Below are 13,543 nucleotides of genomic sequence, written 5' to 3' on the forward strand. Positions count from 1 at the left end.
TAGTTTTCTATTGGTCATTTTAGACGTGTACTATCTGTCTTGTGTTGCAGTATCTTGGGGATGCATATCTTTGGCTGTAAGTTCAGCCTGAAGACAGAGGCAGGAGACACTGTTCCAGACAGGAAGAACTTTGACTCTCTACTCTGGGCCATCGTCACTGTGTTTCAGGTAAAGGGGGGGGGGGGTAGTACTCTCTCCTTCTCTGATCCCTCTCTCCTCTCATCCCTTGCTCCTACCCTTATCCCTCTCTCCTTCTCTCATCTCCCTCTCCTCTCTTCCCTCGCTCCTTTTCTCATCCCTCTCTCCTTCTCTCACCCCCATCTCCTTCTCTCCTTCTTTCTCTGTGTAGATCCTAACTCAGGAAGACTGGAACACGGTGCTGTATAATGGAATGGCTGCCACCTCTCCTCTAGCTGCTCTGTACTTCGTAGCTCTCATGACGTTTGGGAACTACGTTCTCTTCAACCTGCTGGTGGCCATCTTGGTAGAGGGATTTCAGGCTGAGGTAAGAGTTTGAGCTTTATTGGGCGGAGGGATTAACATACTTTAAACCAATGACATGGCATAGATATTTTGATGTAGCATTCATGTTCTTCCACCTCTCTCCCTCCCACTCTTTGTCCATTCCTCACCCTTTCTCTCTTGCTCTCCCTCCCTCTCTTTCTCTCACTCTTCCTCTCTCTTTCTTCCCCTCCCTCCCTCCCTCCCTCCCTCCCTCCCTCCCTCCCTCCCTCCCTCCCTCTCTCTTCCTGTCTTTCTCTCTCTTTCACTCCCTCCCTCTTTTTCTTTCTCTCTCTTCCTCTCTCTCTTTTCCTCTCGCTATCTATCCATCAGGGAGATGCTAATCGCTCCTATTCAGAGGATGACAGTTCCCCCTCTAACTTTGACGAGAGTGAGAAGCTTAATGACTCTCTCAAACTGTCTGGTGAGTCTTCATATAGTGCATTCACAATATAATGCTGTGGTTTGGATGGTAACATTCACAATATAATGCTGTGGTTTGGATGGTAACATTCACAATATAATGCTATGGTTTGGATGGTAACATTCAGAATACAATGCTGTGGTTTGGATGGTAACATTCACAATATAATCCTGTGGTTTGGATGGTAACATTCAGAATACAATGCTGTGGTTTGGATGGTAACATTCAGAATACAATGCTGTGGATTGTATGGTAACATTCAGAATACAACGCCTGCACAATCGTTTCTAGGAAAGGACAAAGCAGAGGACAAAGCAGAGCATTCTTTATGCTCATGTTTCAAGGATGTTATACACAACACATTAAAAGGGGTGGGCGGTAGAGCATCCTTGAACCCATTGTACATGGACTAGGTATTCAGTCACAGACAAAATAAGGTGGTTCCCAAGACAACTATTGAATTCTGGATGGGATTCATACCAAAGTATAGCCACGCCGTGAGGAGTTATAGTGCACAGAGTGCTAAAGTAGACAGGGACACACATGGACACGGGAAGGGGTGTTTTGGGGTCATTCTGGGTAGCACTCAGTGTTCTCTACAACACACACACATACACACACACACACACACACACACACACACACACACACACCAACTCTTCCTCACAGTCTCCCACTTCCATTACAGATGTCCTCACCTTATTTGAACCAAGGCATCTTCAAGGTCTCCTCAGACTGAGTGAAAGAGAAAAGAGAGTAAGACTACATGTTGTAACTGACAAAAAGAACCCCGTGTGTTATCTATAAATCATAACTCTGACCCCGGTTTAGCCAACCAGCTTCCACAGCCCCCGAAGCTCAGCCAGGAACACTTTAGATCATCAAAGACCCGGAGAACATCATCAACATTGTAACTCTCATAATAACTATATCCTGCTAGGTCTAACATATGTTCTGTAAAGCCTGACCTCCATAGAGTACCACAGTATGAGTCATAATACCCAGAAAACCTAGCGATCAAACAAGGAAACGGTTCCAATAGTTTTTCCACCATTCATTTTCCCCCATAGGGGATTTTAAAAACACTTAAAATAAGGGCTGTGTTTCATATAGGCTTACCCTGACGTGACGTTTTGATAACCATGTAAATCTCTCTGGGCCAAGGTGGCTTTTATCAATGTATTTGTCTGTATTTACCCCCCAAACATGAAATGTGAATTAGCTGCTAATGTGGCTATCATAAAGACGTACAAATGCAGTGATGATCTGGACGAGACTGCCGAATCGAGGCAAAGGTAAGAATCTCTGGATTGACTATCTAATGTTAGCTAAATTTAGTAATTAATAAATTGGTGAAATTTCTATAAATGTAGCTGTTAGCAAAGGTGCCAGCTATAGATGAAGTGCAGGAGCTTGCAGGGATTTGTAGTCTTGTCATCTTACTTTGATGCTAATTAGCATTTTCAAATCTGAGAGTAAATAGAGACTAATATATTGATAAAAGTCACCTTGTCCTAGAGAGATGGACATGGTTATCAAAACATCACGCCAGAGTAAGTCTACACAAAACACAGCCCTTATTTTAAGTGTTTCTAAAATCCCCTGTGGGGAAAATGAATGGTGGAAAAATGATTGGAACCATTTCCCTGTTTGACTGCTAGGTTTTATAGGTATTATGACACGTCCAACGTGGGGCTCTATGTGAGGTGTCAGACCTAGTATTCCTGTTGTGGATAACTCTGTTGTGTGTCTCCTTGGAGTACTACATTATGGATGTCCACAACTGTGGTTTAGAGAAGACTGGAGAGTAGGAATCATGTGTGTTTATATTGGAATACTTCAAACTATTGGAACTGACTGGGGGTATATATGAGGACTTAGGAAACACTACAAGTGGAACTGGCTGGGGGTATATATGAGGACTTAGGAAACACTACAAGTGGAACTGGCTGGGGGTATATATGAGGACTGAGGAAACACTACAAGTGGAACTGACTGGGGGTATATATGAGGACTTAGGAAACACTACAAGTGGAACTGACTGGGGGTATATATGAGGATTTAGGAAACACTACAATTGGAACTGACTGGGGGTATATATGAGGACTTAGGAAACACTACAAGTGGAACTGACTGGGGGTATATATGAGGACTTAGGAAACACTACAAGTGCTGTTTTAGAGACACAATGCAATTATGAATGTAAAGCTCTGTCCTTCTTCTTCTTCATCTTTGCTCCTTTAGATCCTAAGATCTGCACTTTGACCCCTAACGGGCACCTGGAGTTGACCACGTTGACCCCGGTGATGACCCCCAGGGGGTCGTACCCCACTGACAGGCTGACCTATGCCCTGGGGTCACGGAAGAGCAGCGTTATGAGTCTGGGCAAGGCCAACCTGGAGCATAGGAGATCATTCTCTCTGGTGAGATGTAGCACACACACTCACACACTCACACACACACACACACACACACACACACACACACACACACACACACACACACACACACACACACACACACACACACACACACACACACACTCAACCATTAACCCAGCATGTCTCAGTGTAAATACCCTTAGAAGAACACCTGCCCTAATAGCAACACTTAGCATATCGTAAATATAACAGCTATTCTTTAAATGTTCACAGTCTATGATTTCCTACGCTACACATGCTACACGCCACATAATGGCAGTTATCAAGGGTCTGCTTAGCCACTAGGCAGCTGCAGACTATTCCGGATGGAGTCTTCAATTCGATAAACATTCCCGACGACGAGGGAGATTCTGATCACAACGTTCCCAGTTCAGGAACTCCCTCGACTCCACACATCTGTCTGTCGAGCCGAAGCCTGCCTTTGGTTGATTGAGCCTGGCTCATTTCCCGGGATTCCAGTCGCCATGGCAACCACCGTTAATTAAGCGAGAGAGAGAGAGGGAAGGCGAGAGAGAGAGAATGAGAGCGACAGAGAGAGAGCTAGAGAGAGAGAAAGAGAAGAGAGTGAGAGAGAAAGGAAGAGAGAGAGAGAGGGAGAGAGAGAGAGAGAGAGAGAGAGAGAGAGAGAGAGAGAGGATTATGTATAGTTTAGTGACACACTTGTTATTAACATGTGACAATGAAGATATCTTTGCTGAAGGCCTCCACAATCATTGTATACTCCACTGCCTGGGGGTAAAAGTTAACATGAATGTTTCTGTCCCCTACCAGTAGCTTGAGAGACTTCCACGTTAATTGTTTGTTCACTGATGCCATTTTGAATTTACTCAATTTACCTGAAGAATCAAAAAACACATCTTTGTCTTTCTTCTACTTTGGTTTTTCCCTGATATGTTGATGTGTATCTGTTTAATGAGGTGAGACACATCAAACACAAAAAAAGAAAAGGGGGTGGGACGAAATGAGCGTTGCTGTGGCAACGGTGGTATAAATTCCTCCGGTATATAGCTGTGAATAAGACTGTGATTGTCGTCACAGGGACTATTCCAGAAGTAAACCATGTGATTATCCTGACAGAGTGGCTATCACCTCCCAAGGCACCACAACTGTTTAGAACGACCAGTTATCTCACTTGGTAAAGTTTCACCGGTGAAGATTCATTTGAACTTCGGCAGAAAAACAGTCTAGAAAGTAGATCTACAGTTGAAGTCGAAAGTTTACATACACCTTAGCCAAATACATTTAAACTCAGTTTTTCACAATTCTTGATATTTAATCCAGGAAAAGATTCCCTGTTTTAGGCCAGTTAGGATCACCAATTTATTTTAAGAATGTGAAATGTCAGAATAATAGTAGAGAGATTGATTATTTCAGCTTTTATTTCTTTCATCACATTCCCAGTGGGTCAGAAGTTTACATACACTCAATTCGTATTTGTTAGAATTGCCTTTATATTGTTTAAAACTTGGGTCAAATATTTCAGGTAGGTTTCCACAAGCTTCCCACAATAAGTTGGGTGAATTTTGGCCCATTCCTCCTGGCAGAGCTGGTGTAACTGAGTCAGGTTTGTAGGCCTCCTTGCTCGCACACGCTTTTTCAGTTCTGCCCACACATATTCTATGGGATTGAGGTCAGGGCTTTGTGATGGTCACTCCAATACCTTGACTTTGTTGTCCTTAAGCCATTTTGCCACAACTTTGGAGGTATGCTTGGGGTCATTGTTCATTTGGAAGACCCATTCGTGACCAAGCTTTAACTTCCTGACTGATGTCTTGAGATGTTGCTTCAATATATCCACATCATTTTCCTTCCTCGTGATGGAGTCTATTTTGTGAAGTGCACGAGTCCCTCCTGCAGCAAAGCACCCCCACAACATGATGCTGCCACCCCGTGCTTCACGGTTGGGATGGTGTTCTTCGGCTTGCAAGCCTCCCCCTTTTTCCTCCAAACATTATGATGGTCATTATGGCCAAACAGTTCTATTTTTGTTTCATCAGACCAGAGGACATTTCTCCAAAAAGTACGATCTTTGTCCCCATGTGCAGTTGCAAACCATAGTCTGGCTTTTTTTATGGCGGTTTTGTAGCAGTGGCTTCTTCCTTGCTGAGCGGCCTTTCAGGTTTTTTCGATTTAGGACTAGTTTTACTGTGGATATAGATACTTTGTACCTGTTTCCTCCAGCATCTTCACAAGGTCCTTTGCTGTTTTTCTGGGATTGATTTGCAATTTTCGCACCAAAGTACATTCATCTCTAGGAGACAGAACGTGTCTCCTTCCTGAGCGGTATGACGGCTGCATGGACCCATGGTGTTTATACCTGTGTACTATTGTTTGTGCAGATGAACGTGGGACCTTCAGCCGTTTGGAAATTGCTCCCAAGGATGAACCAGACTTGTGGAGGTCTACAATTTGTTTTGGGCTGATTTCTTTTGATTCTCCCATGATGTCAAGCAAAGAGGCACTGAGTTTGAAGGTAGGCCTTGAAATATATCTACAGGTACACCTCCAATTGACTCAAATGATGTCAATTAGCCTATCAGAAGCTTCTAAAGCCATGACATCATTTTCTGGAATTTTCCAAGCTATTTAAAGGCACAGTCAACTTAGTGTATGTAAACTTCTGACCCACTGGAATTGTGATACATATAAGTGAAATAATCTGTCTGTAAACAATTGTTGGAAAAATTACTTGTGTCATGCACAAAGTAGATGTCCTAACCGACTTGCCAAAACTATAGTTTGTTAACAGGAAATTTGTGGAGTGGTTGAAAAACTAGTTTTAATGACTCCAACCTAAGTGTATGTAAACTTCCGACTTCTCAAAACATTGCTCTTTCTATGACACAGACTGGCCAGGTGAATCCAGGTGAAAGCTATGATCCCTTATTGATGTCACTTGTTAAATCCACTTCAATCAGTGTAGATGAAGGGGAGGAGACGGGTTAAAGAAGGATTTTTAAGCCTTGAGACAATTGAGACGTGTGCCTTTCAAAGGCTGAATGGGCGAGGCAACATATTGAAATGCCTTTGAACAGGGTTGTTAGTAGGTGCCAGGTGCACCGCTTTGAGTGGGTCAAGAACTGCAACGCCGCTGTGTTTTTGATAGTTTCACGGTTTTATCAAGAATGGTCCACCACCCGCAGGACAACCAGCCAACAGCAGGCCAGTAGTCAAAAACGGGTCATTGATGAAAGAGGACAAAGGAGGCTGACATGAATTGTGCAGAGCAACAGGCGGGCCACAGTTAATCAACTGACAGTCCAGTACAACATTGGTGCCAAAGACCCATAAAATGCACAACTCGTCCCTTGACACAAATGGCGTATGGCAGCCGACGACCTCACGGAGTTCCACTTCCTTCAGCAAAAAAAGAGAGAAACTGCGGTTGCAGTGGGCGAAGGAACGAAAACACTGGACACTGGAGACTTGGAAAAACATTGCCTGGTCTGATGAATCCTGCTTCTTGCTGTTTAACGCTGATGGGAGGACTAGGGTTTGGAGAGAACCAATCATGCATCCATCATGCCACATGTCAACATTGCAGGCTGGTGGTGGTGTGGTGGTGTGGGGTGTGTTTTAACGGCACACATTGGGCCCCTTGATAAAAGTGGAGCAATGTTTGAATGCCACAGGATATCTGAATATCTTTGCCAATCAGGCGCATCCCTTAATGGCAGCAGTGTATCCATCTGTGAAATGATTTTTTTCAGCCGGGTAATGCCCCATGCCACAGGGCTATGATTGTCCAGGAATGGTTCCACGACAGTGAATTCAGCTTACTGCAGTGGCCTGCCCAGTCACCAGATCTCAATCCAATTGAGCATCTGTGGGATGAGATGGAGCCAGCTTTTCGCAGTAGAGATCCAGCCATCTTGACACAACTGTGGGAAGCTTTCGAGTCAACATGGCAGCTTGTAGAGTCCACGCCCCGACGAATTGAGTCTGAGGCCAAAAGGGGTCCTCAATGTTGTCTTTATGGTATATATATGGTATGTACATAATGTATTTACCAACGTATACATTTCAAATACCAGTTAATTTTCTCATGTTGTCTTTTGTTGTCTTGGTTACAGCACCACGGCCGCAGTTCCCTGCACCACCATTGGGGTCGCCCTCCCCCTCCTCAGAGTGCATGGAACCGCAGGTAGATAGCTAGATCAATGGAATACTTGATTACTTCATTAATCATTTATTGATAATTAATTAATCAGTCATATTCTATTAATCCTTGTTAAATGATTAAAGTAACCTTCTTGATCCATAATTAACTGTGTAATACACTATTAATCTCAGGAACGTATCAATCCTTAATGAATTAGTTATAACTCCTTTATGAACTCTTCATGTATCCACCTCCCCCCGGGTCCAGCTGGAACAGCCTGGGTTGTCCCTCCCGCGGGCGAGGGGGGATGGGAGCGGGTGTGGTGGGAGGAAGCCTCCGTGTCCGAAGCCCCCACTCCCACATCCACTCCCTTTACCACTCGGCTGAGCACGAGTTCCTCCTCTCCCCCGCTTTCCACCTCCCCCCTCGCCACGCTCCCCCCCTCCCCCTCCTCTCCCGACGCAATGCCATCCGGCACCGGGACCGCCGCGCTCTCTCCCTGGAGCTCCCAAACATGCTCCAGGTCCCCGGGGGACCTCCGCCTCGCCCCAACCCCAGGATGAGGAGTGTTTCTGGGGGAGGGAGCAGCGGCAGTGGGGGTATGGTAGTGGAGCACCATGATTGTAATGGGAAGGCGGGTCCCCAGACTGCCCAACTCCTAGCGGAGGTCTTCCCTCAGCTGAACCTCGCCAAGGACAGATCGGACCTGGATGAGGAGACAGACTATGTGAGTTTTGCTGCAAGACTGGCTACAACTGAATAGTCTATGTTTACCCAGAGGGTATTTACTCAATGGAAAAATGTCCTTGACTGAAATGACTGCCAAGTCATTGTATCAAACATTACCACCGGAGGTGACATGAATGTCCTCACATTTTGCTCTATTGCTAATACATCTCTCTCTCTCTCTCTCTCTCTCTCTCTCTCTCTCTCTCTCTCTCTCTCTCTCTCTCTCTCTCTCTCTCTCTCTCTCTCTCTCTCTCTCTCTCTCTCTGTCTGTCTGTCTGTCTGTCTGTCTGTCTGTCTGTCTGTCTGTCTGTCTGTCTGTCTGTCTGTCTGTCTCTCTCCCTCTGTCTCACTCACACACACACACACACACACACACACACACACACACACACACACACACACACACACACACACACACACACACACACACACACACACACACACACACACACACACTCTCTCCTCCCCCTCCTCCTCTCTTCCTCCTCTAGAGTCTGTGTTTCCGTATCCAGAAGATGATGGAGGTGTACAGGCCTGACTGGTGTGAGAAAAGAGAGGACTGGTCTGTCTACCTCTTCTCACCACAGAACAAGTATGTTACTCAGACACACACACATAAAGACCTGTCTGTCTCTTGTTACCCAGACACACACACATAAAGACCTGTCTGTCTCTTGTTACCCAGACAACACACACATAAAGACCTGTCTGTCTCTTGTTACCCAGACAACACACACATAAAGACCTGTCTGTCTCTTGTTACCCAGACACACACACATAAAGACCTGTCTGTCTCTTGTTACTCAGACACACACATAAAGACCTGTCTGTCTCTTGTTACTCAGACACACACACACATAAAGACCTGTCTGTCTCTTGTTACTCAGACACACACACACATAAAGACCTGTCTGTCTCTTGTTACCCAGACACACACATAAAGACCTGTCTGTCTCTTGTTACCCAGACACACTCACATAAAGACCTGTCTGTCTCTTGTTACTCAGACACACACACACACACATAAAGACCTGTCTGTCTCTTGTTACCCAGACACACACACATAAAGACCTGTCTGTCTCTTGTTACTCAGACACACACATAAAGACCTGTCTGTCTCTTGTTACTCAGACACACACACACATAAAGACCTGTCTGTCTCTTGTTACTCAGACACACACACACATAAAGACCTGTCTGTCTCTTGTTACCCAGACACACACATAAAGACCTGTCTGTCTCTTGTTACTCAGACACACACTCACATAAAGACCTGTCTGTCTCATGTTACCCAGACACACACACATAAAGACCTGTCTGTCTCTTGTTACCCAGACACACACACACAAAGACCTGTCTGTCTCTTGCTACCCTGACACACACACATAAAGACCTGTCTGTCTCGTGTTACCTAGACACACACACATAAAGACCTGTCTGTCTCTTGTTACTCAGACACACATACATACAACACACATACAGGTATATCTCGTGTCAGCGTAGAATAAATGAGTGTGAAACGTGTTTTAAATGACATGAATTGATCGTTAAATTGCCAAGCAGAGGAGAAAACCAGTATTTCTTCCAGGGTTTGTGATTAAATAGCCCTGATCGCATTTTATAGTTCTGAAAATGACGTCACCACAAGCAGCACCGGAGACGTTGAGATCACTGAGACCAAAAGTTGAGCCTCGCGCTTCAACACTCTTAGTTGTTGTGGAAGTTGACCCACTATGCCGTTTACTTTCTGCTGACTTTATTCACAAGACATTTGCTGGTGCTCTGCTGCGCAGTAACGTCATATCTGACGAAGATCCTAACATGGTGTCAGAGGTGCTTCAACCTCGTCAAATATAAGACAGGAGAGATTATTTCACAGAGAACAATAATGTTCCTTGAGTTTTGTCGGAGTTTAGAGTGAAGAAGGTGGCTGCTCTCTCATGTCTCGTCATTGAGCAGATCAGCCCAAGCAGAGCCGTTGCTACGGATACTCCCAGACTCTGCCATGATCAGAGTGCATGCAGAGTGAGCTGCGAGCAAGGAGCCAGTTACAGACAGAGAGGAGCAGCTAATGGAGGTTATGTCTGATTTAGGGTTGGGCATTAAATTTGTCAGAAGAAATAGGCCCTGGGTAGAGTAGGCTCTGAATGTCGCAGGCATGGGTATGGCTCGGGTTTATAATCCCGGCCTGTACAGGACTCTGCCCACCATTACCCATTTCCTAGAAAGTGCTTTGACTTCGTAGCAGTATTATAATAGGTAGATTTACTGGATTTCCAGACAATCTATCTGGCATTGAAGCTTATTATTTTTCTTGTACAGACCCGCAAGAAAGTCCTGAGAATTCACAGCACTTTTAGTCCCAAGCTGTGTGTTGTTCTCCCTATTGGCAATCACCCAACTCCATTACATGCTGAGTACACTGGTGTTACTGTCACACACACACACACACACACACACACACACACACACACACACACACACACACACACACACACACACACACACACACACACACACACACACACACACACACACACACACACACACACACACACACACACACACACACGCACACACACACACACACAGGAACGTCAGGAGCCCAAGGCTTGACTGATTGCACCTGCCACTGCTAAAACACAGCTCCAGGCTGTCATAAAGTGGCTTTCACAGGGAACTGTGTGTGTGTGTGTGTGTGTGTGTGTGTGTGTGTGTGTGTGTGTGTGTGTGTGTGTGTGTGTGTGTGTGTGTGTGTGTGTGTGTGTGTGTGTGTGTGTGTGTGTGTGTGTGTGCTACTATGCCAGCTTATCCACTGGTCAGGATCAATACAGGGTTGCCAGGTCTGAATCAATAGAGAGGGGACAGGGTTGCCATGTCTGAATCAATATATAGGGGACAGGGTTGCCAGGTCAGAATCAATAGAGAGGGGAAGGGTTGCCATGTCTGAATCAATATATAGGACAGGGTTGCCATGTCTGAAACAATAGATGGGGGGACAGGGTTGCCATGTCTGAATCAATAGAGAGAGGACAGGGTTGCCATGTCCGAATCAATAGAGGGGGACAGGGTTGCCAGGTCTGAATCAATATATAGGGGACAGGGTTGCCATGTCTGAATCAATAGAGGGGGGACAGGGTTGCCAGGTCTGAATCAATAGAGGGGGGACAGGGTTGCCCTGTCTGAATCAATAGAGGGGGGACAGGGTTGCCAGGTCTGATCAATATATAGGGGACAGGGTTGCCAGGTCTGAATCAATATATACGTGACAGGGTTGCCAGGTTTGAATCAATATATAGGGGACAGGGTTGCCAGGTCTGAATCAATGGAGAAGGGACAGGGTTGCCAGGTATTGGTCCCTCATCTCCATCTAGATAGCAGGTTTTGCTGTGGTTCACTGTTTTCTGTTCATCAGTGTGATGATTAGATGAAGAGTGTTGTGGGCTCAGAGGGCTACACACACACACACACACACACACACACACATTCTCAGTAAATCCCCATTATAAACATTTCCATGAAAGCTTTCAGTAGGTGGCAGGTGCTATCATCACAAACATCTAGGCACAATAACATGTTCTAATCTAACTTTTTATGTCCCACCTCTCTTACCCCCCTCCCCCCCTTGCTCTCTCTCTCCTTCTCTTTCTTTTTTTCTTTCTTTCTTTCTTTCTTTTTTTTTCTTTCATTCTTTCTTTCTTTCTATCTATCTTTCTTTCTCTCTCTCTCGCTCGCTCGCTCCCTCCCTCCCTCCCTCCCTCCCTCCCTCCTTCCCTTCCTTTTGCTCTCTCTCTCGCTCTCTCCCTCCCTCTATCCTTCCATCCCTCCCTGCCTCTATCCATCCCTCCCTCCCTTCCTCTCTCTTTCCCTCCATCCTTCGCTGCCTCCCTCCCTCCCTCCCTTCCTTTCCCTCCCTCCCCCTCTCTCTATCCTTCCATCCCTCCCTCCCTCCCTCCCTCCCTCCCTCCCTCCCTCCCTCCCTCCCTCCCTCCTTCCCTTCCTTTCGCTCTCTCTCTCGCTCTCTCCCTCCCTCTATCCTTCCATCTCTCCCTGCCTCTATCCATCCCTCCCTCCCTTCCTCTCTCTCTTTCTCCCTCCCTCCCTCTCTCTTTCCCTCCATCCTTCCCTGCCTCCCTCCCTCCCTCCCTTCCTTTCCCTCCCTCCCCCTCTCTCTATCCTTCCATCCATCCCTCCCTCCCTTCCTCTCTCTCTTTCTCCCTCCTTCTCTCTTTCCCTCTATCCCTCCATCCCTCCCCCTCCCTTCCTCTCTCTCTCTCCCCCTCTCTCTCAGGTTCAGACTGCTATGTCAGTCCATTATAGCCCACAAGCTCTTTGACTACGTGGTTTTATCCTTCATCTTTCTCAACTGTATCACTGTAGCGCTGGAGAGACCCAAGATACTGCAGAGCAGCTTGGTAAGACTGGGGTACACTCACGCACGCACACATACACACGCACGCGCACAGCGCACACACACACACACACACACACACACACACACACACACACACACACACACACACACACACACACACACACACACACACGCATGCATGTAAGTAAGCACTTATGCGCACATACATGCACGCAGACACACACACATACACATTCACACGCAAACACACCTCTGCTTCATATCCATATTCATTCATTATTCTCTGTGTATTATTTGTCACTGGACAACCCAGACAGTAGGCCTACAGCTTCCATGTTAAATTCATAAGGATGGATTTGGGAGCTATTTTAGCCGTGAGAAATTAGAGGTCGGAGACTTTTTCTAAAGTGTGTCAAAGTTTTTTGATAGAAGATAACTTTGTACTGGTGTGTTCTCTCTCTCTCTCTCTCTCTCTCTCTCTCTCTCTCTCTCTCTCTCTCTCTCTCTCTCTCTCTCTCTCTCTCTCTCTCTCTCTCTCTCTCTCTCTCTCTCTCTCTCTCTCTCTCTCTCTCTCTCTCTCTCTCTCTATTTATCTCTGTCTTTCCATTTTTGTCATTCTCCTTCTCCCTCTACTTTTCTTGGCATTATCTGTCTTTCTCAATTTTTCACTCCCTCTCTCTCCCCCTTCCCCCTCCCTCCCTACATCTCTCTCCCATCTCTCTCTCCCTCCCTCCCTTCCTCCCTCCAGGAAAGACTATTCCTCACCGTCTCCAACTATGTCTTCACAGCCATATTTGTAGCTGAGATGACCGTCAAGGTAACGTACCAATTTCTCCTCTCTTCTCATCCTCTCTTCTCCTCTCCTTTCCTAGGACTGTAGTGGAAACAGATCTACCGACATGCTGTCGTCATGTTGTCTCTCCTCTCCTCCTCATCTTCTTCTCTCCTTTCTCCCTCTTTCTATTCCTCAG

General features: G+C 46.0%; 1 protein-coding gene across 3 annotated transcripts in view; it reads left to right on the forward strand.

Annotated features, from left to right (window-relative positions):
* The window catches only part of LOC129839710 (voltage-dependent T-type calcium channel subunit alpha-1I-like), a 73,435-nt gene that overhangs the window by 6,176 nt on the left and 53,716 nt on the right, over window positions 1–13,543 (forward strand). For all 3 annotated transcript variants that reach the window (XM_055907294.1, XM_055907292.1, XM_055907293.1), the window contains exons 6-14: window positions 51–168; window positions 350–505; window positions 835–925; window positions 3,170–3,348; window positions 7,440–7,510; window positions 7,736–8,195; window positions 8,689–8,789; window positions 12,489–12,612; window positions 13,321–13,389. In XM_055907294.1, the coding sequence (XP_055763269.1) occupies window positions 51–168; window positions 350–505; window positions 835–925; window positions 3,170–3,348; window positions 7,440–7,510; window positions 7,736–8,195; window positions 8,689–8,789; window positions 12,489–12,612; window positions 13,321–13,389 (1,369 nt within the window). The remainder of the gene's footprint in view (window positions 1–50; window positions 169–349; window positions 506–834; window positions 926–3,169; window positions 3,349–7,439; window positions 7,511–7,735; window positions 8,196–8,688; window positions 8,790–12,488; window positions 12,613–13,320; window positions 13,390–13,543) is intronic.

This window comes from Salvelinus fontinalis, chromosome 40 (genome assembly GCF_029448725.1).
Source record: "Salvelinus fontinalis isolate EN_2023a chromosome 40, ASM2944872v1, whole genome shotgun sequence".
In the NCBI taxonomy this organism is placed as follows: domain Eukaryota; kingdom Metazoa; phylum Chordata; class Actinopteri; order Salmoniformes; family Salmonidae; genus Salvelinus; species Salvelinus fontinalis.